Raw genomic sequence first — 22825 nt, forward strand, 5'->3', positions numbered from 1 at the left:
CGTGGCGGAGGATTGGAGTGGTTGGTGGGGCGTTGCAGCCATTTGTATTTTGGTCGGCTTCCCAGCTGGTTGCATTGTAGATGGAGGATGCAAGGAAAGTTTGGGGTGAGATTATGGAGTTTGTGCGTAAACTGGGGCCGACTGAGCGAGTAAAAATTTGAGGGAAGGTGACCCCAATTCTATCTGAGGCCCCTCTAGATGAGGATGGGAGGCCTCTAGTCTGACATCAGCTTCCAAAGAAGTAGACGAAGGTGGTGGAGCGTGGATCTCTGAGTGGTGGCAAGCCAGGAATAGTGCTAGGTGGAAGGAGCATGTTGTAGGAGGCAGGGCCCAGCAGGGCTATCCCAAATTTCTCAAGGGATGAGGCTTTGGGGTGGTTTGGTAATTAGGAATTTTGGGTCAATCGGGGCCTCCTTTTGGTGGGGGTTGTGTATGTAAGGGGCCTTTTTTGTGGTTGTTGGCCTTATTGGGGTGGTGTCTAGTCAGGTTCCTTTTTGTAGTAGGGGCGAGACCCCATGTTGTGGCAGACTATCTATCTGCTTTTTGGATGTAAATCTTTTCTATTTTAAGCAATATACTATACTGTTATCGATCAAAAAAAAAAATTATTCAATTCTACTTTCAAAATATTATCACATTGGTTAATATTTTTTATATTTATGTCATTTTCAATTTTTTTTCTTTGTTACCCCTAGACACCCTTTTGCTAGTTTGTTGTATAATTCATAGTTTAAAAATATTATTGTGTAGTTCCTAAAATGTATCATTTTGTGAGTTAGTCAAGTAAATTATTTTGAATGGAGAAGTTGCAAAAAAAAATGCTTTTCAGTAAAAGAATTCTTACTAAGCTGACAATTTTTTACAATGTTATTGGTTTAATCCCTTCAATTGAAATAGGATGTACACAAAATCATAGAAATTTATATTTGGTTTACGAGCTTGATTACATTCTATGTTGCCAACATGTAAGATCTAGGCCCCATGCTCTGCTTGAATTGGTCCAAGTCTAGGCTTTGTTACCTCCTACACACCCAATCAACAACAATACAGAAGAAACATTATAAGCCATTTGAAAGCAGGTTATAGCCCTCAAAAGAAGTATAATTTGAGGTTGGAATTATCATTAGAGTTAACATTGATAATAATATAACATGAAGAATACAATAATAAAATTAAAAGAATAATGAACTCATAATGTAATAATAATTAGAATATAGTAATATATTAATTAATAGAATAATGAAATAATAACTAGAATATAATAATGTAGTGCTTACAATCCAATAATACAAAGAAGAGTTCATGCCTCCATATCAAGATCTTGTATGTAATAAGCAAATAGAAATAAAGAGAAATATTCATGTAAAGGAAGAAACTTATAGAAATGCTTTTGTTATAAAAAAAAAACTAAAAAAATATAACTATTCATTTTTTTAAATAAAATTACATAATTTAAAAACACATCAAATTTAAATAAAAATTATAAAAATTATAAGTTTAGATACAAAATAATTATACATCAAGAAATAACTAATAATTTTCAACAAGGAATAATATCTATGCATTTGTATTAGGATACACGTGTAAATGTTTGTTTACAAAAACATGTATAAAAATTGTTAAGTCTTAACTTCCAAATACATGTCACATATATCATTATCAAAAAATGTGAAATCTATTTCATCTGTCCCTTGTATTATGTCTATGTTGAGTACATTTGATATGAACAATTGGAACAATATGTATGTGTGTGTTTAGATGTATGCATATGCAAATTCACTTCTCCGAACACTACATTTTTCATTATATTAAATTGATATCATACATATTTTCTTTACTACTTTTATCCTACCATAATTAGTAATTTAGCCTAACATTTCTAAAATGCAAACACAAAGCATATCTTCCTATCGGCATAACCATTGCACCTTGTTGGAGTGCAAGTGCTAGTGGAATATGTTTCCTTGTGTTTTGTGTTGTTATTGCCTTATGTACTAAATCTTTATGTCAAAATGTAATTTCATGTTTCTAATCTTGTATATTTGAACATGTGGAAATGATTTGTGCTTTTTATGTGTATTTTGTGAATTTGTTAATTTGATATTATGGTGGTCTTTACAGTTTTGGAAAGGAGTTTGGATTTGTTTAGATGGTTTTCTCAAGAAACTTAGAAGTGTAGGGATTTTCTAGGGTTCCAACTATGTAATGTCTAGTTGCAATAAGGGAGCTTTTCAGGTATCAAAAGGATAGAATGTTATGTTGGGTATCATGCACTAAGTGTCTCTAGGGTTGTTTGCATATATTTAGAGAAATATTATTTCCTGTGAAAGTTTTCTCTTAACACAGTTGTTGACATCAATGTGAATATTTAATAACAAGATAATATTTTAAAATATTATAAAAATTGTAATACTCATATGTTCTCTACATCCAGGTTTATGTAATTCAAATTTAAATAATAAGGCATGCTTAGTTGTGTGTATCACTTGTATGGCGGTGTGTTTTATGCCTAGGTCAAGGATTTTACATCTCTATCTTTTATTTTAATTTTTGTTAATTACATGATTCAATAATCCAATGGATAGGAATTAAATTGAGAATTATATGAACTTCCCCATCCTCCAAAATAACTAAAATTGTTAATCATTAGTTGTAATAAGTAGTTTACGTTTCATATATGCTACTCATAATTCAATATTATCAACTAGGGATCCATCTTACACAATCATCAACGTCACATATTTAGAGGATTATGTTCAATGTATCCACACCTTGCCATTGCATAAGAAAAAATAAATGGAATTATTTGTAAGGGTTTATAATATTGCTATCACTTATAGATGCACATGTGTAAGGTGTATTGTAAACTATAAAAATGTCTATTGTAGATATGCATATATGACTTAGTTATAATCTTTGGGACTAAGCAATGCAATGTGGGTATAATTGTTGTGTGTTATTTTTGGTTGTTCATTTTATTGGGTTCAATGCCTATTAATGTATACACCTGGGAACACTTTTTGATGAAGGGCAATCCCCCTCATACACACACATGCTTTGATACCATATGATGTAAAGACTCTTTGCTGCAAAAAAATACATAACTCATAACACACAACATAATAAAATATTACAAATAATTACCAATTTTATTAAGAAAAAAATTTGTAATACAAATTACATAAATGGCCTCTCATGGCCTTCTCACTATTCATTTCTATTTCTCTCAATTTTCTTGCAAACTCTATACAACTTCCTCTACCTTATGTTGGAAAATTGAGTTGTGTTGTTGTGTTGTCATTGATGTCAAACTTGTTCAAATGTTGTTCAGTTGTAGATGGTTTGAAAATGAGTGTTCAGATGCTGTTATGTTGTTTGGTGGTGATGCTGAGTAATTATGAGGTGTTTTCAGAAGGCTAGTGTAGTGGAAGTTGCAATTTGTAGGAAAGAGTATTTTTTGTCTTTGTGGAATAATGCTCCGCATTCCTTCGTTTCTTGATGTTGTTGGCCTATAATTATGGATATAATGTATATGTTCTATAGATGTTGCACTATCATGTTTCCATGTTCTCAATTGCTTAGTTGATGAAGTTGGTTGTGGTAGTTTGTTGACAATGAGGTTGTCAAGTCCGAAGAATGGTTTGCATTTCTCCTCCATGTTGATTCAAGTGTTGCAAATTAGAGGATATGTTCATATGGTTCATGCAATGTTACAGTTCATAATTCTAGAGTTGGTTTGATTGACAAGTGAACTTATGTTGTTTTGTGTTCAGTGTTGTCAGGCAATGTATTATTTGTATCATATACTTTTGGTCTAGATATGCTTTAGAGGTTGAGTAATGATGTTGATATGGGTCTCACCATGGTATGTATATATTTGCATTGAGTATTTTGCATTGAGATATTTTTGGGCCAACTAGTTAACATGTTTCATTGTTTTTCTACACGTTAATTTGATGTCATTTTTAGAGGGTGTTATAATGTATGTGCTTTGTTGGAACCAAATTAGGAAGATTTGTTGTGATGTATTTGGGTCCCCTTTTATCTCCTAGAGTGGACCACATTTTGAATTATTGGTTTGAGTGGTTGGCTTTGTGTAATTCATGTATATTTTATTTATGGCTGACCTAGATGAGGGTATTAATGTATAATCTTGTATAAATGAATATGAAGATGTGTGATTTGGAGTGTTGATCATCATGAATTAGATGTTATTAATGTAGTGAATACTCTTAGGGGGAGTAAAGAAGGTTGTGGTTATCCTTGTTAGAGGGAATGTTGTAGTTATCAGTTTTTTACTCGGAAGGAGGAGAGAGAATTTTTACAATTGGGGAAAGAGTTATTGTGTGTTCCCTTTGCCCTTGATGTCAAAGGGGGAGAAAGATACTCTAGTGTCATAAAATTGTGACCCTATCAATTTTTGACTGCATTAGGGTCCTCACACATGCGATCTTGAATCATCTAGCCTGATCAGAGATCGAAGATTGCTCAACTTGCGAAAATAGCTTCTTCCTTGGCCTCTGCATCACCCCGTCCGCATTCTTCCCTAGAGAAAGGGGTAGGAAAGGGGAATGGCGCCACTAACCCCCCTTGGACAGGGGCATGGCACCCTTTTCCCTGCCCTATTTTGGGGCAGGACCTTTCCTAGAGCATGCATCGTGGGTTGTGCCTCGGGCGGGAAACTCCCCTGATGTCGGCCCGTGACGAAATTCAAATCCACCAACATGTATTTAAGGGGGAATTCACTCTCTCATTTGCATAGGTTCAATAAGTTGAAGTTGGATAAGATTGGAGTGTGTACAAGCGATCAAGCATTCAAGAGCATTCAAGCATTCTTTTCTAGCATTGGGCATTCTCAAGTTTCCCTTCAAGGCTAGGTGTTGCATTCAAGTCAAGGATTTAACCACTGAAGAGGAGATTTATTTCAACATACAATTCCACACAAGCATTTCTATCAACATTACTACTACAACCTCCCTTGAGGTGATTTACAATTCAATCTTTCATTTACATCTACTTGCAAGTACTTTCTTTCATTACTTGGTTAATTCCAAAACTGGGGTTTGACCTAAAGGCAAACCCCCAATCCCAACCCATTTTCCTCTTTTTTATGTGTGTAGGTTGTAGGTACGCAACTGTACTTTCAGATTCAGGCTTCATTTGCAAAGGCAGAAAAACCCTTTTCGTTTCGCATATTTTTCGGAGGACCATGTACATTCCCGCCATGGTCCGGGCAACTTTTTCTCAAATTTGCAGGGCGACTCGCCTTGACATTTTACTTCCAGATCCAGGTGCACAACTTCATCCCATATTTTGATCTCAAGTTATAATCAGTTCTTTGTCACTTTTGTACTACATAGCAATCAAATTCCTTTCAAAATCAAACAAGGAAGAGGGCATCAACTTAGCATTCCCAATTCATTCAGAATTCAATCTACCATCTTTGTGTGGAGATATTGATTCTAGTGAATTATCTTCTCCCCCTTCCTAATGTAATGGTGAAAAGTGCTTGAAGGATAATCAATAGTGAAACTCTCATCTCTCTTTGAGGGAAAGGGTAGTTCTCCTCTTGATCTATCATTCACCATTTTCCCACCATTACATTTTGGTGAACCCGACATCTTGCATGCTTTATTTTGAACAAAAATGCATATTTTTCATTTACAAGTTTCAACTTTCTGCAAACTTAGTGGTTAATTCATTAAAACCCCTAGTTTTTAAATTAAAATTGAACTTGTCATTTGTAAAAATTGCTTTTGGTTATCTTAGATTTGAAAATTGCTTTGTTTGTCAAATTCAATTTCCTCATTGTCTTGTTCAATTTGCAATTTGCAATTTACAAAATTAAGAGGTTACTTGTTAAAACCCTAATTTTCAAATATCATCTTGAACTTGTGCAAAAATTGGATTTCAATTTAATTTTTTAGATTTCTAATTGTTCTCAGATTTGTCTTCAATCCTACAGTTCAAATTTTCAATTTTCCCCCTTTTTCCCAAAATTCAAATTTCAAAATTAAGTGGTTAGGTCATCAAACCCTAATTTTTAAAATTAATTGGATTTTTTGTGGATTTCAAATCAATTTCATTTACATTCAGATTTCTAAACATTTTCCAAGGTGTCCCTATCCATTAGGTTTGACCATTTTCAAAATTGCAATTCAATTCCTCTTTTTCTTCAAAACCTTAATAGGGTCCTATTTTCACATTTGTGTCTTCATTTCGCCCATTTAGAGATCATAAAATTTGCCAATTTTTTGGGGTTAGCTTTAAAATCATCATAATATCCATCCCTGAGTTTTTTTTTTAAAGTTGGTCGAACCATGTGCGTTCTCGCCACAGTCCTCGACTTTTTTCCCAAAATTTTGGGAGACTATTATGACTGTATTTACTAGCCTAAATCCATAAGATTGGCTGATTTTATCAATTTTTGATCCCTCTGGAATCGGAAATACCTTCAAAATTCAACATTTCAACTTTCAAGATTTTTTTAAAAATTAAATGGTTAATTATAGTCTGCCCTGATTTTAAAAATTCTAATTTTAAAATTCCAATTTCCTTTCATTCTTGGAAATTTTGTCATCCTCTTCCTCCAACAAAGTTCAAATTATGTAATCATTATTATTTTCTCGAATTTTGCATTGCTCAATTTGGTAAGCTTTGTTATACAATTCAAAATTCAAATTTTCCCTCTAGTGCATGAGTTTTACCACTATTAGTCCTACCTATCCTATCCCTATTAGACGAAGCATTAGAATTAAGGCATCCCAAGGTTTGATTACCGAGGAGATGGAGCCTAATTAGGGTGACTTATTTAATGAGGATCATGCTAATTCTTCCCATCCTAATCATGTGCCTATTGATGGATCTCATGATGAAGAAGAAGCTTTAACTAGGGTTTCTTTAGATCAACTTTCTACATTGGATAATCAATTTGATAACTTTCAACAATGGATGTCTCAAGAATACCCTAATAGTGAAGCTCTTCCATTAATTGAAGGTCTTAAGCGCATTCTTCAAAGTGATAAGAATGAAATTGATATATTGTGTGGCATTATACATATTGTGGATTATAATGTCATGCCTATCAAGAGTTGTGACAAAACCCTAGGTTATTGACAACCTTCAACACAAGTCAATCCTTCGATTGCTTTGACTACTCCTATGACTAGTATTCCTACTTTCACATCCAATATCATGTCTACTTCAACTAAAAATGGCATCCCTACAACCATAGGTCATGGGGGAAATCTCTCTTCTTCATTTAATCCTCTATCGTTACCTATGACTTCCATGCTTGTTCCTATTATTCTCAACCAATCAGTGTGACACAAGGGGGCAATTCCTTCAACAACTTTATTCCTCCTTTAAGTGTCCCTTTTCCTACCCAATCATCACCTATGCCTACTTATCATAATGTCCCACCACCTTATTCTGAGTCCATGCCTTCTTTCAACAACATCACACCACCTTCTCAATCACCTATGTCTAACATCAATTCTTCTACGAAATGACAATTAACAATCTTGCTCAAATTGTGTCTTCCTTACAACAACAAATTGCTTCTATGAGTCAATCCAAGTTCAGTGTGCCCACCTTTGATGTTGCGAGCCCACTTTCTCTTGATATTGTTAAAGTCATTCCACTTAAACATGTTGAGATCCCTCAAATGGAACTCTATAATGGAAAAGGTGATCCTCTTATGTATGTCAAAACATTCCAAACCTTGTGTACTGTTTTTTCTTATGATCAATGATTGCTTGAAAAATTGTTTACAAGAACACTGAGAGATAAGGCCTTACAATGGTATTGTGCTTTGCCTTCTTATTCTATCACTTACTTTCAACAACTAGCAAATGCTTTCATCCAACAATTTCAAAACAACATTGGTCCTAAAATCACTTTGACTGATTTAATGCATTGTAAACAAGGTGTTAAAGAAAAAGTGATTGATTTCATTGGTAGATATAAGTATTTGTGTGCTCAAATTTTTTTTCATGTACCTGATAATGATATTCAAATATTTTTCATTTCTAATTTACAAAAGATCAGAGAAAAGCTTCTTTTGTCTGAGTTTACTTCCTTTCCGCAGTTGTGCACAACACTCCACAATTATCAACTGGTTGTGAGTCAAATGGAGCAATACACTCCTATGGCTCCGAGTGATAAGGGGGAGAGTGTTCAACAATCGTTTGCAAAGTTCAAACCAACAAAAAGCTACATCAAGTTCAATGATCCAATCAACAACAACCATGTGAATGCTACAACAAGTGTGTCTTCTATTTCTATTTTTTTTCAAAGAGAAAGATAGTTTACTCCTTTGAATGAATCTTTACATAGCATTATGTCTCAGTTGTTGCACATAAATGTTATCAAACTTCCTCCTATAAAACAAATTTATCCTTCCAAACTGCATCTCCTTATTTTGATAATAATTCCTTTTGCCAATTTCATCGTCAACCTGGTCATGATACTGATAAATGTTTTGCATTGAAAAATAAGGTTCAAAACTTGATTGATAACAATACTATATATGTGGCAGGTGTGAATGACATAGGGAATAAATCAGTAGCTCCTCCTAATCAAAATCTTAAGATTTTCACTGATCCCTTGCCATCTCATACCTCTAGCGTTATTGAGATTGTGCCTAATTCTCTCATTTATATGGCTCCAAACTTGGTTAATATGGTAGAAACACAAGATACGCCTAAGGATCCCTGTATTACATTTGACCTTAGCGAGACCATTAGAGCACCCGATGGCCCTTTATACATAGTGGCGAAGGTTAAGGATATCCCTTTCCGTGCTTCCCTGATTGATCCCTCTTGCATGGTTAATGTCATAACTAAAGAGTATCTTTTCACTTTGCGATTGCATAAACCACTTTATGATGCTTCTAATGTGGTTGTGAAGTTATTTGGTGGCTTCTCTTGTCCTACCATTAGCTCTATCACCCTTCCTATTGAATTCCATACTCAATCCATGGATGTTGACTTCATTATGATACCTTCTTCTGAGAAATTATGTGTGAAGTTGGGTTATCCTTGTCTATATTCCATGAAGGGCTATTGCTTCTCCAATCCACAAATGTCTTAAATTTCCTCACAATGGAGAAATCATAACTGTGAACCATAGCTTATTTCATCCATCCGAAAGAAGCCTCGGTGTTCCTATTGATCTCTTTTGGCCTAAACAATTTCAATCTCTTCCATCAAGGATCGATGCTCTTTTTCAATCTTATAAAAAATGGAAGAACAATATGATCTTATCCTTAAGTCAACCTAGATCGCCAACACTTGACATTCCTATTATTCTTCAAGATGAGGTTCTTCCCCTCTCGGATATATCTAATTTCCCTCCTAAGGAAAATTGTCTACCTACTCCTATGGATGTGACTTTACCTTCTCTTAAAAAGAACAACAATATTCCTCCTAAGGTTAGACATATACCTCCTCCTCATGATGGGCCTGGTCTCCTTCCTACACCTAATATTCCTCCTTTCTATGGCGCAGTTCCACCTCCTTCCTCTTATCGAGAGAACAAACCTACCTCTCCTATTTTTCAACCAAAAAGACCTCAACCTAAACCTTCTACTATCAAGGAGAGAAATGTTCATACTTTTGCAGATGTTCCTCCTCCTTCTCAGCCTTCCACTAAGACTTGATGGAATCATTGTGCGAGAGAACACTGACGAAGACATCGTGTTTGAGCTGTTGAAGCTATCCCTCGAAATACTCAATCTCCTCGGACTCTGACAGTTGACATGATTCCCTTTTCTCCTAAGCAAGATGTTCAACCAACATCTCTGAATCATAAGTTGCATAAAACATTTGATGGTTTTACTCCTATTTGTGTTCTTGCTCCTCTTTCTTTTAACTTTGATGAAGAAATGGGTGGAAATTTTATTCATAATTGCAATACAACTCCTAATGCTTTTGATAGTGAGTATGTTGATGTGGACAAACATTTATTAGATGAGTCTTCACAAACCCTAATCCTAGCTCCTCGGATCGAACAAAGTGACTTACAACATGAGCATAGTCCTTGTTTGGATCCTATGATAGCTCCATCTGTCGTTCTCGATATCACTCCTCTGGCATGTTGCTCACCTTCTCGAAAATAGTGATCAACAAGATCGGGAGGCAGATGTCATGCTAGATTAGCGATACTAGCATTGTAGATCTTCTCTCTCTCTCTCTCTCTCTCTCTCTCTCTCTCTCTCCTTTCTTTCTCTTTTATGACCATTCTTCTATGTGTATCCATGTTCTTCTATTATTCCCTTAATGTCTACTTGGGGATGATGCAAAGTATTGAGATCTTCTCTTGGTCTCTTTCATGTTGACTCAAAAGACATCCTCTCTTCCCATTCTTCTAAGGTAGAGTCCTTCTTTGGGGAATGAAGATTATTATATGCACATACATACATGATATACATGAGTTATCATACAACATACTAACCTCGAGGAAAGCGACACTACCTCGTGTTTTGTGTTCATTATCCTTGGATTTATTCCTCGATTGGGGGCTAAATCCTTGCGATAACATGCTCCCTTCCTTCTCTCTCTTGGGTGTATCCTACCTTAAAATAATCACCCCTGATAAGGCACGTGCAATTGCTTTAACGTGGGGGCATACACTCTGCTCATATTTTCCTTCTTGTGATACTTATAATTACTTAGCGAACTTTGTTTTGCTTTGTAATATTTTTATCCTTGATTTCATGACTCATAGTGAACGGAACTTTTCTACTTGCAGTTATGGTTCTCCCCTTCACGATATTCCCTTTTACTTTGTCAATCAAAGTTGTAAGATCCTAAGTCCACTGGGGGCTTGGTGCATCTTGCCTCCTTGATGTGGTAAAAGTCTTTCAATCTTGTTTCCTTGTACTTTACCAGTCATATTGGCATACGCTTATACTCCCACTAAAGTGGGGACTAAATGTGGTGTCATAGAATTGCGACCCTATAAATTTTAGACTACATTAGGGTCCTCATGCATGCGAACTTGAATCTTCTAGCCTGATCAGAGACCAAAGATTGCTCGGCTTGCGAAAATAGCTTCTTCCCTGGCCTCTGCATCACCCCGTCCGCATTCTGCCTTGGAGAAAGGGGTAGTACAGTGGTGTGGTACCACTATCCCCTCTTGGACAGGGGCGTGGCTCCCTTGTACTCCTAGGATAGGGTTGTGGCACCCCTATCCCTGCCCTATTTTGTGGTAGGACCTTTCCTAGAGCATGCATTGTGGGTTGTGCCTCGGGCGAGAAACTCCCTCGATGTCGGCCCATGACAAAATTCAAATCCACCAACATGTATTTAAGGGGGCATTCACTCTCTCATTTTCATAAGTTCAATAAGTTGAAGTTGGATAATATTGGAGTGTGCACAAGCGATCAAGCATTCAAGAGCATTCAAGCATTCTTTTCCAGCATTGAGCATTCTCAAGTTTCCCTTCAAGGCTAGGTGTTGCATTCAAGTCAATGATTCAACCATTAAAGAGGAGATTTATTTCAACATACAATTCCACACAAGCATTTCTATCAACATTGCTACTACAACCTCCCTTGAGGTGATTTACAATTCAGTCTTTCATTTACATCTACTTGCAAGTACTTTCTTTCATTACTTGGTTAATTCCAAAACTGGGGTTTGACCTAAAGGCAAACCCCCAATCCCAACCCATTTTCCTCTCTTTTTTGTGTGTAGGTTGCAGGTGTGCGGCTATACTTTTAGATTCGGGCTTCATTTGCAGAGGTGGAAAAACCCTTTTCGTTTCACGGATTTTTCGGAGGACCGTGTACATTCCCGCCACGGTCTGGGCAACTTTTCCTCAAATTCACAAGGTGACTTCGTCTTGACATTTTACTGCCAGATCCAGGTGCACAGCTTCATCCTATATTCCGATCTCAAGATATATTCCAATCTCAATGTATAATCTTATATAAATGGATGTGTGGATTGTTATGAATTGGATGTGATTGATGGTCTAGGAGTAGAAGTGCAAATTTTAGTTTTTGATGAGCTTTGGTGATCACATCTTTAGTGCGATAGTATGTTGAGACAGTGAATGAAGTCAAAGATGTTTATCATGATATTGTTTTCTTGACACAATGATTAAAGGACAATTTTGTGATCAGAAGATCTTTGTTCATTACAATTCATTAATCCCTGTACCTGCCAGATGATAGTGAGTCTTTTGGTAGCCTATGTAGTTCTTTATACCTTGCCCTGAGATTGTGCGTCTCAGCATTGCAAGTCCTTTATATCTTACCCTAAGTTTGTGCACCTTAGTTTTGCAAGTCAAATCAAGTACAATGAGCTCCTTGGTATTGAGCCTAAAACATTGTAATCAGTTATTCATATTGTGAGTAGGATTATCACCGTGGTATTTCTCTCCTTGGGGTTTCCATGTAAATCTGGTGTTCTCATGTGTGTGTTGTGCTTTGTGCTTTCATATTTTATAATTATAGAGATAAGTTAATTGTGGTTTGAATTTTAAAGGATTATAAGTAAGTTGTTTTAAGGTTTAGATTGATTCACCCCCACCTCCCCTCCCAAGTCCCGTGTGTTCAACACCTTCAACTTTGCATTTTTCTCATCTTTGTTGCTATATCAAATTTATTTTATTGTTGTTATTGAACAACACCATGTGAATAAGATATTCTCTCCTAATTATCATTCCTCTTCCCACTTCTTTTTCCCTCCTAATCACCTCCCATTCTCCCTTAACCTTTAAGCTACTCTCTTGTCTTTATGTATTTTAAAATGTGATTAATAGGGCCCAAAGATGGATGCCAACCTTCCCACTTCAAGCATAGCCTTCATATTTCTTTGGAATTACTATTTTAAAATTTAAAGTATGTATATTTATTCCTCTCCACATAGCCCATTTAAAGATTATTTATTTGTTTTAAAAATATATAAAAAATGGACAGATTCTTCCATTTAATATGCCTCTCATTAAGTTTTTGTTTGTTGTTTTATATCCCAAAAGATGCAACATCCTAAGACTTCAATGTTATAATGAGGATCCAATTATTACTGAGAGGGGGGGGGGAGGGGTGAATCAGTAATAAAACAAATCTGCAACACTTCACAAAACTGTACTGGTAACTACTCAATCAATCTTCTGAGTTGATTTAACAAACCATTCATTTCAGTGTTCATTAATATGCAAACAAAGTAAAGATATCAAATTCACAAATCAACAATGCATCCACCACATAAACATAGAGATTTTTGATGTGGAAACCCAACTAGGAAAACCACAGTGGGAATTAGCACCCACATCATGTATTTGCACTCTTTTGGAATGCGCCCGGTTAAGAGGTTGCAATATGCCCGATTAAGAGCAGACCCTGTTAGGAGTCACCTAGTCGAGGGATTTTGCCTCAACCCTGTTAGGAGCTTTTCCTTGTTAAGAGTAACCTTGTAAGAGGATTTAGAACTCAATTTAATGAGCCACCCAGTGAAAGGATTTATAATATTAGACCTGTTAGGATCTACCCAATTAAGGTATTTCAAACTGTTGTAACTGTTAGGGAACAACAGGGCAAATGATCTGATTACAACACTTCCTTGCTTGCTAGTACAAATCCTTTTCAACACAACTCTTCTACACACATACAAACACTTCAAACTAGTTCAACAATACCTTCTTCTCAAACCACCGACACAAAATCTCTTCTCCAACTAGCCCAAAATACACTTGTTCAGTTAGGGTGGCTACAAACCCTAATTACATCAACAAGATACAATGAATTTACATTTAGCGCAGCAAAACACTCTGCCAAAATACATTACAGATCATTACAACAAATTTCTAGATGATTCTTGTCGTTGAATGATCATCGCACATCGATTTGATAAGCAATCAAACCCTTGTTTCATTCTTCTAAGAACTTTGTTGTTTTCCAAGAAATTCGATCCTTGTACATGCTCAAATACCATCTTTATCATTACACATTGATTATGACATGTCATCACTAAGTAATGATCATGATAAGATCCATTGCCAAAAATTAAATCATTACCCGTTAAAGATCTGATACTGATATTCATTCTTCTTGACAGAGTTCATAATAGTCAATTATAAATGTGCTTTTTGGTTCACCAAACTTGATGCGATTTCAATCACAGACTCATGCCAATGTTATGAACATATATTGTGAACCACAACGTCTAAATCAACACAAATTTTCCAAGTCACATATCTCAACCACAACCATTAATTCTAACCACAATGCATGATTCAACTTCTCCTTCTCTCCTCTGCTAGTTTTGCATCTGGTCAAACTAGTTGACACCAATGACAACATATACCTAATCATATCAACTTTACCGGTCATCTTCTCATCATCATCTCCATCAATTATACCAATATTCAATGCAACCCTTTCTTGCCATTATTTGTTGTTTTTAAATCCACATAAGATAAGACATAACTCTCTCCTTTCTGATGCCTCCTTGTTCTCATTTTTCCAAACCACTTTTTTAAAAATCTACAAATTTTGTTCTTTTAAAAGATATGAAATTCTCTCCTAAATAAGGTGCCATTACAATTTTCATTACCTCATAGAAGATAGTAAAAGAAAATAGTTATGAATTGCAAGAATCTTGCACTAAAAATGGTAATTTGATTACCAAAGTGATTATGAAACCACCAATGCATTGCAATCATTTCATCTTATTTGGTAATGAGTTTTATGGCCTTCAACAATAACTCCATATTTTCAATTTCATAATTTTTAATCTATGGAAGAATGAAATATGTATTATAAACCTTATGTTGCATTAATTTCCTAAAAAAATGGATTTTTATTCTTGAAAAAAGGGAGTCTTCAACAAATTAGGAGTTTTGGTAGTGGCCAAAAGAAGATTTCAATGAAGGACACTAAGGAAGTCGATAGAGCTCTCATAGTTGATGTATGTAATATTGTAAGGTTAAATGCTAAGGCTTGTGTGGAGGCATGTATAAATATTGGATTGTGATGTCACTGTAATGATCTATACCCTAGTTGTAATGATTTCATTGCATTTTAATAAAAGAATGTTTGATTTGTGTGTTTGTGAGTTTGAATAGCTACATGGTTTGATAGTTTCTTAAAACTATTGAACTTGGGACTATGCCACTGATGCAGGGGACAATGTACCCCATACCTACAAACAACAAAACACTAACACAAAATATATGCAAAGGACCTCCACTCCGACACACACTTAAAAAAAAAACTCATTCCTTATTAAATTTGCGATTGCAAGGTTTCCATTATAGGCCTTTCATTGGCCTCACTCAACTCACAAACAACTCTTTATGACAAAGACTCCTTTGTAGCTCTCTTCTTTAATGGGTCGTAGCCACTCCCACTTGGGTCACTACCCTAAACTCTCCCAACTTGTGTCATTTTTTCCTCAAGTTATCAAACCCTCCTTATATCATATTCAGAATTTGCTCCATCCATTCATCTTCGATGACCTTTTTCCTAGGCTGAATCCTTTTTTTTTTCTATGCAGCTCCACACTTATTGGCTGGTCTCCGCCTCTATGTAGATTTTCACTTCCATATTCCCATCGATGCATCATTTGCAATATTTTATTGTTCTGACTCAATTTATTTCTCTTCTATTCTTTGTGTTCCCATTACAAATTACCAATCACAAACTTCTCTACATGTAGGAAGGATGTTGGCAATGGTTGTAGAATTTGGCACTACGCTGCCAAGTGTAAAGCCTTCTTTACAAATCCAATTTGCACATATATTCCATTTTGTTGAGGCATCCTGACAAAAAGTTCACGGTCTTTAATTCCCCATTTTAAATATCTAACAAAAATCCCCTCTCCATTATGCTTTGATAAATGTCCATGCTATGTTTTGATGCTCCCATTTCGCTACAAGCAAGTAGGTTTCTCTACCTCAACCACCCTCTTAGGTTTAAGTTGAACTTAAAGTGAAGGAGAGAATACCCACTCTCAAAATTGACCATTAACCATACCTAATTTGTTGATGAATTATATTTCACCTTCTTATTGACACTCCTAGTCTTGAAGGTGAGACAAACTTCAAAATTTGGGAACTTATTTTTAGGACCTATCAAAAAGCACACATGAAGCTTTTACAGGGCCCCATTCATTTGAAGAGATAACAACATGCAAAGGAATTCTCTACAAAGAGATTAATTTGGTCATCCTTTTTTGTAAGCATCGCGAATTTATTCCCTTCAAGGGGATGTTGGTTTGGTCAAATATAATTATTGAGTGAAAGTGAGCATTACCTGTTATTAATATCTCTCCTTAATAAATCCTCATCACTGAAAGGGCTTTGAAAGTGCTCAGAGGGTTAAGCACATAAAATAGAAGTGTCAATGAAAATATGACACCTAATGATAATGATTAATTATAAAGAATATCTAGGAGAAAGATTCTTGGTCAAGATGATTGATTCATTCTTCTTCACACATTGTTGGGTTCTAGATGGAAGCTCACTAGGTTTATATGGCATGCTTGCCACAAGTTTTCTACTACTCATAATTGTCCAACTAACTTCTTTTAACTAAGCGAGCAAAGGATTTTGCCTCAAACTAGAAAGGTGCTCTTGGCATAAATGGGCATTGCCCTAATCTTATATCAAGGATTATCAACAAAAGCAAGTATTGACAAATTAATGTATGTGATATTTTGTGTAAAATGAAGACCACCTGCTTGAATCTCCACATAGTTCTTTAGGATTGAGGTGAGGTCCACCTCCACACTACAACATTAGGGATGAGTTGAGAAAATTTTCTTAGGCTCATGACAAATAAAATCATTAAATTAAATAATTTATTCCATGGAAGCAGATATGGAGATTGGCTAGCTCAAAAGCTCCACCCCCATAGGATTTTAAGAGAAGCTTGTTCCTAGACCTCGAAATCTTCGTTGCAATTAGATAACACCTGTGTGTTGGAATATGGGGTGATCAAAATATCAACATTGAGATCAAAGGACCAACATACCAATGAAACTTATAAGTATAAATATTAACTAACTTAAACTAGTTAACTTCCAAGATGTGTCTCATTGTTCTCTATCTCATAGGATCCCTAAAGCCAATGTTTTGCTCTCAGATCATTGAGCAAATGACTTTAGGAATGACAACTCCAAGAATGAGTGATATTGTGATCTATATGCATGAATGCATTCAAAGATCTATATGATATGTTCAAACTATGATATTACGCTAGTATGAAGATAATGATATGCTAAAGATATTAACAAACTACACTAACATGATATACTAACATGGATATGCTATGATATGAAATGCTTCTAAATGCTATTCTAACAAAGAGAGGCTAAAATGCTTGATATAATTAGACTATAATGTAGATGCATAAAACTTGGATATGGAGAATGAAGAAAGTGAGCTCTATTTATAGAGGAAATAGGGAAATGGATGGTTACGATTCAATAATCTTAACAATGGCTAGGATTGAAAGTTACTCAATCTATGTTTACAATTTTGACCAATGAAATGGCATCAATTGTCAACAAGAGGTGGCTTGAGAGGAGATGCAAGAGGCATTAAATGTTTGAGAAGACATGAAGGTCACCTTAGGAGGTTGGGTGAGGGTTAGGTTAGGGTCATCCATTGGATAAAGCTTTTACCCAAGGGGTAAACTCTTGTGCAAGGGTTAAATGGGATAACTAGGGTCAAAGCCACGAGTGCTTGATAAGACCCCTAAGTTAGATGAGAGTTAAGTTAGAGAGAAAGTCTCTAACCACGAGGGAATGTTGAATTAACCATTAATGGTAAAAAGGACTTTGGGGACAAATTTGTAAGAGCCTTAAATGCATTTAGAAGTCTTTCTTCCAAATTTGAAGGAATAAAGTCTTAAATGCATTTAGAAGACTTTCTTCCAAATTTGAGAAGTGACCTCCCCAAATTTAGGGATGTGATATGATTGGAAGAATTAAGGCTAATTAATTGGGATTAGAAAGGTTCTAGAAGAAAGATTAGGCAAGTGGGAAATGTAGGAAAGTCATGCAAGTGAGAGAAATATGATTTTATTTAAAATAAAAATGTCTTGTTTCAACTAAAATGGATGCAAATTGCATTTGTAGGAAAATGCAAGTGGGAGGGGATTATAAATAAATTTGATTTATTTATATGTAAAGATGATTTTAATTAAATGCAAATTTAATTAAAATGGAGAAAGATGATTTAATTAAATAAAATGATTTATTTAATTTAAAGGCTAGAAAGGGGTTAGATGAATTTAATTCATTTATTCAAATAGATGAAAAATGGAGAAATTAATTAAATAAGATTTAATTAATAGAGGGATGCAATTTAAATAAATATTAAATATTTATTTAATTAGATGATCATATACGTCTACAACACCAAATAAATGTTTTTCATAAACCAACAATTAGACACTTTAAGAAGCATATTGATTTGCTTATGATCCCTAAAAGAGAACTAATAAATCTTTGGTAAGATTCCTCATCCCAATGAGCTTAATGCCATGACATTTTCAAAAATCCTTAACCTTGACAATTAAAAATTGCTTAAAAGAATATGACAAACATAATAATAAGAAATGAGAATGCAGTTTTTCTATCCATTGGAAGTAAATTCAACTCTTGAACGAAAAATAACACTAAATTTTAAAGGATTATCACAAACCTTCCTAACAAATTTCCCAAAATATTATAAAGCAATAGGTAGTAAGTTCAACTTAGTTCTTCTCCTTCTTGAGGCTATTTTTCTTTTTAAAATGTATTCTCTTATAGAATTTGAAAATTTCCAATGTTGAACTGGCAAACAAAAATTGTTCCCTCAAATACTATTTATTGAGTATCCATGGGCTTTGTGCCAGCAGCTAACCTTCTCCTGGAAGGACGCCGGCTCTAAAACTAATAGGGCTTAATGGAAATTGGGGACAGATTTTCATTGGATTAATTGCGGATCAGGAAAGACTGGAAGTGAAGGGAAAACACAAGGCTTGTTCGGGTTTTGTTGTGATATTAAGATATGAGTGTATATGGTGGTGACAGCTGGGCACCTGAGGCTTATTGCAGGAAGCGCAGAATTGATCTCCTCCTTTCCAATCAACTTGACGAATCTCATTCTCACAAGTTACCAAATGGCAAATACGTTTGTCTCGTCTGCTCAAATCGTCCAGTGCTAGACACTGTCTCCATGCTCACGGTAAACATGTACTCCTTACTCCTTTTCATGTTTCTCAATGTACAGTTCTTGTCTTTCTTCCCTCAATCTGTTTAGATTCGCCATGCTATCCATGGCAATGCACCTTCAAATTACATGTCAAATGGTGGTTTTACTTCTTATAGGGCTGTTTCAAAACTTCTTAAATCTTAGGTTGATGCTGCTGGAATGAATCCTGAGTAGGGTAGGGTATGTTCAATTTTGTAGTCCGAACATTGCCAGCTGTGTTGGGTTATGTATGCTGTGAGCTTTACTGAAATCTAAGGAAAGTTAGGTGCACGGGGTACCAGGATCTTGGAACTTTGATTTCTCTTTTTTAATTGAACAGTGGCATTCTATTGATGGTAACAGCTAATGCTGTTAAGGGCATGATGTGGGGAAGTGATTCCGGCCCTACCGACTGGGCTAGTAAATGCGCAGGTTTGCAATTCAAAGCTGATATACAGCTAATCATGTAAAGAGCTGGGTGATTGGAATCATATTTTCAAGGAAAACTTTGAAAACAAAGTGATATACTGCTAATGAGAAAAAGAAAGAGCGGGGTGGAATAGAATTATACGCTGAAGGAAAACTGCAATACTATATTGGTCTCGCAGACCCAGAAGTAAATAAAAATAAACTCACATAACAATGATTCTAATCAAATTTCCTTTTCTTTTAATCTTCAAACTTTGAAGAAAACCAAGCCTTGCAAATCTATCTCACAAACCATTGTATTATTTTTATTTTCAAGTAATCTTGCAGTGTACCATATTGTCTCAGGCACTTGTAGTCAATTCTATTTATAAATTTTTGTTAGGAATACAATTGACTCCAAAAATCTTAGACGATAATGTATCATTGCCTCAAGTGCTCACTGTCAAATGTAAGTTTAATGGCCAAACAATGAATGGGGACATGCTAATGCATAAATATAGTGGAAGCATTGTGCCTATAGGTCCATTCAGTTGACTTCTTTGACCTTTAAACTGTAAGCTGCCATGTCAAGTTCTCAAAGTTTGTACAAATAGATAGTCGAAGGATGAGATTGTGCTTGACTTTTTGGATTTCCATAGGCACTTCTGTATTGTAGTTCCGGTGAAGTAAATATGTATCTGTTGTCTTATGTATAACCACTATCAAATTACACATACTTGATGTTGTCGAAGACTTAGCTTTTAGGAGATCATACATATAATTTAGTGTTTCTGCAGAGATATACCTTGTGGGTGCTAACTGCTACATATATATTTTAGGGATGTTCTAGATTGAAACTGGTTCCATGAATTCTCCAATCTCTTATTATGATATTGCAGACTATAATAGAAATTTATTTAGTCACCACACAAATTTCCACCTAGCAATATTTTCTTTTACTTCTGTAGAAACTCTTTTTTTTTATTGGTTAATGTGGTGCTATCGGGGCCACACCCGTAAATTAAACCGTGCTGGAAAAATTTATCCTGGCCCGCACCAGGTGAGGTCACAAACAGGGGACCTCCTCCCTGCCAATAGAATCCCAAACAACCCAATCAAGAGGTCACTAAGACGAAAGGCTGCAAGACAGACTTCACTTCACTCCATCCTTAAGCTTTGGATTGGAGCAGCGTGTTGAAAGTTGCCTCATTTTTCTTCCTCTTCCTTTGTGCCACTGTCCAAATCTCTCCAGATTACCTAGCAGTTAGCACCCAAAGCCTCTTCTGCATTCTGCCTGACTTGCCTTTACCCATGAGCTGTGAGAACTGGGCTTGCAGGTTGAACCGTCACCTCCTTACCAACAAAACTCTCTGTTGCCATAACACCATCATTCCCCATTTCAGAGTTCTCAGCCTGATCTGCAAATGCCTCAATTGAAATAGGGGCCGGAACACCCTTATCATTATCACTCCCACTGCAGGGGATTCAACTGTAATCATAGACGTGCCCTGAGTAGGAGGGTCTATAGACTCCATACATCTGCAATTCCCACAAGAATTTTCTGGGCCTGCAACAATGGTACCACCCTTCTGGCTAGAGTCTACTTGTTCCACAATTTAATGATGACAGGGGACCTCTCTCCACCAGGTGGCCTGGCTGATAGTTCTACGTTTTGAACATTGGGCTGCCAAGTGACTAGTGTTAAAGCATCTGCTGCAGTGAAAGGGTAGACCCTCATAGTCTAGCAATTGTTTCTAGCATCCATCAGCAGTTTTCAAAATAGTGGTCACTGGAAGATCTTTGGTAACATTCATGTCCACCAAGATGCGTGCATAAGTATTGTTGAAGTAATTTGAAGAACCCTCATCCACAACCATAAACTTCCCTAAAGAGTTACCTATGGCTTCAAAACATGCCTCAAACCAAAATTGCAAAGGGAGATTGGGGAGCCTTACCCAGATTGGAACATCGTTGAAATTTCGGTGGTAGGATTGAAGGATGTGTACCATGGTTTCAGCATCAACAAGTTCTGATCAAAGTTCCATTGGTAGTCACAAAGAATTGTGTTTCTATCTTGTAGATTGTTAAAACCCACAGCAAAAAACCCTCTCACACAAGGATAGATTTGAAGATTGCCTTCTATAGTAGGGTACCAAGTGGCAGTAATCCATTGTTGTATTTCAGAGAGGCTCGGCCGGAGACCTCTGAATTGACTGATCAAACCTGTCTCAGCAAAATAATCTACATTTTCCTTCACTTCTTTGTTAATATCTTTTCCGAAAGCAACTGTTGGCGAAACACTGGCATAATTTAGGGGTTTTTGTTCAAAACCCTCGACCTCAACATTTACGACCTTCTTCCACTCAAAATCTGTGTGCCCCTCATGCACAGAACACCATGCCACAGAGTGCAGGCCAAGAAGGGAGACCGCAGAATTTCCTATCTGATCAAGTCCCTTGCTATCTCCACCTGAGTGCCATTTACCACCAATCTCATCTGGTCTTTGCTGTGGACCTGTAGCCCGTATGCTGTGGCCAATACCCTGCACCAGATCCGTGGAGGAGGTTCCATCCACTGTGCCCTTCCTTGATCCCAGACCTGCACCCCATTAATTCCCTCTCTGCATAGCTTCTCGGAGCTTCCATTCATAAGCCTAGACTCAAAGACATGAAGCAACGACATAACGGGAGCACTTCTACAGAGTCTTATCCCTCCCTTGCTCTTCAACAAAATAGGGAGTTCAATATTTCTGCTCCAAATTGTATATGTTCTTGTAGTTGCAGTAAATTGCCTTCATGGGACCACATGCAGTGTATGAATACAAATGACAGCACCCTCCGTGGAACCACACATTAAGAGTACAATTGTACATGCCAATTGAAAAATATTGGAACTTTTGTAAGAAAGATGCTTTTCATTCCATAACAAATTCAGTCAATAAACATCAAAATGGAAATAAAAAATGTATTAAATAGGTGATGGACATGGTTCTGGGAGACAACCTCTGGGGCGCGTCCCCTGGACTGGGACGCATCTCCGGCCTGCGAAACGTTTCCAGAGACTACAGGGGTGCACTGGTACTTGGACACTGGCTTCTCCTGACGACTCCAAGTCTCCCACCCATTTTTTTCACATCTTCAGCTCGAAACTAGGGTTCAAAACCTCCAAATCCTGAAGTCTTTGCAATAAGTGCTGGTGCCACCTTTGTTTCCGGACCACAACCACG

The 22825-nt window shown here is 36.2% G+C and overlaps 1 protein-coding gene across 1 annotated transcript in view; it reads left to right on the forward strand.

The window, feature by feature from the left end:
- Window positions 1-18701: 18701 nt before the first annotated feature.
- LOC131029354 (uncharacterized) overlaps window positions 18702-22825 on the forward strand; it is a 56712-nt gene continuing 52588 nt past the window's right edge. Inside the window, exon 1 of the mRNA XM_057959818.2 lies at window positions 18702-19185. Coding sequence (XP_057815801.1) covers window positions 19009-19185 — 177 coding nt within the window. The 5' untranslated portion in view covers window positions 18702-19008. The remainder of the gene's footprint in view (window positions 19186-22825) is intronic.

This window comes from Cryptomeria japonica, chromosome 10, assembly GCF_030272615.1.
Source record: "Cryptomeria japonica chromosome 10, Sugi_1.0, whole genome shotgun sequence".
Lineage (NCBI taxonomy): Eukaryota > Viridiplantae > Streptophyta > Pinopsida > Cupressales > Cupressaceae > Cryptomeria > Cryptomeria japonica.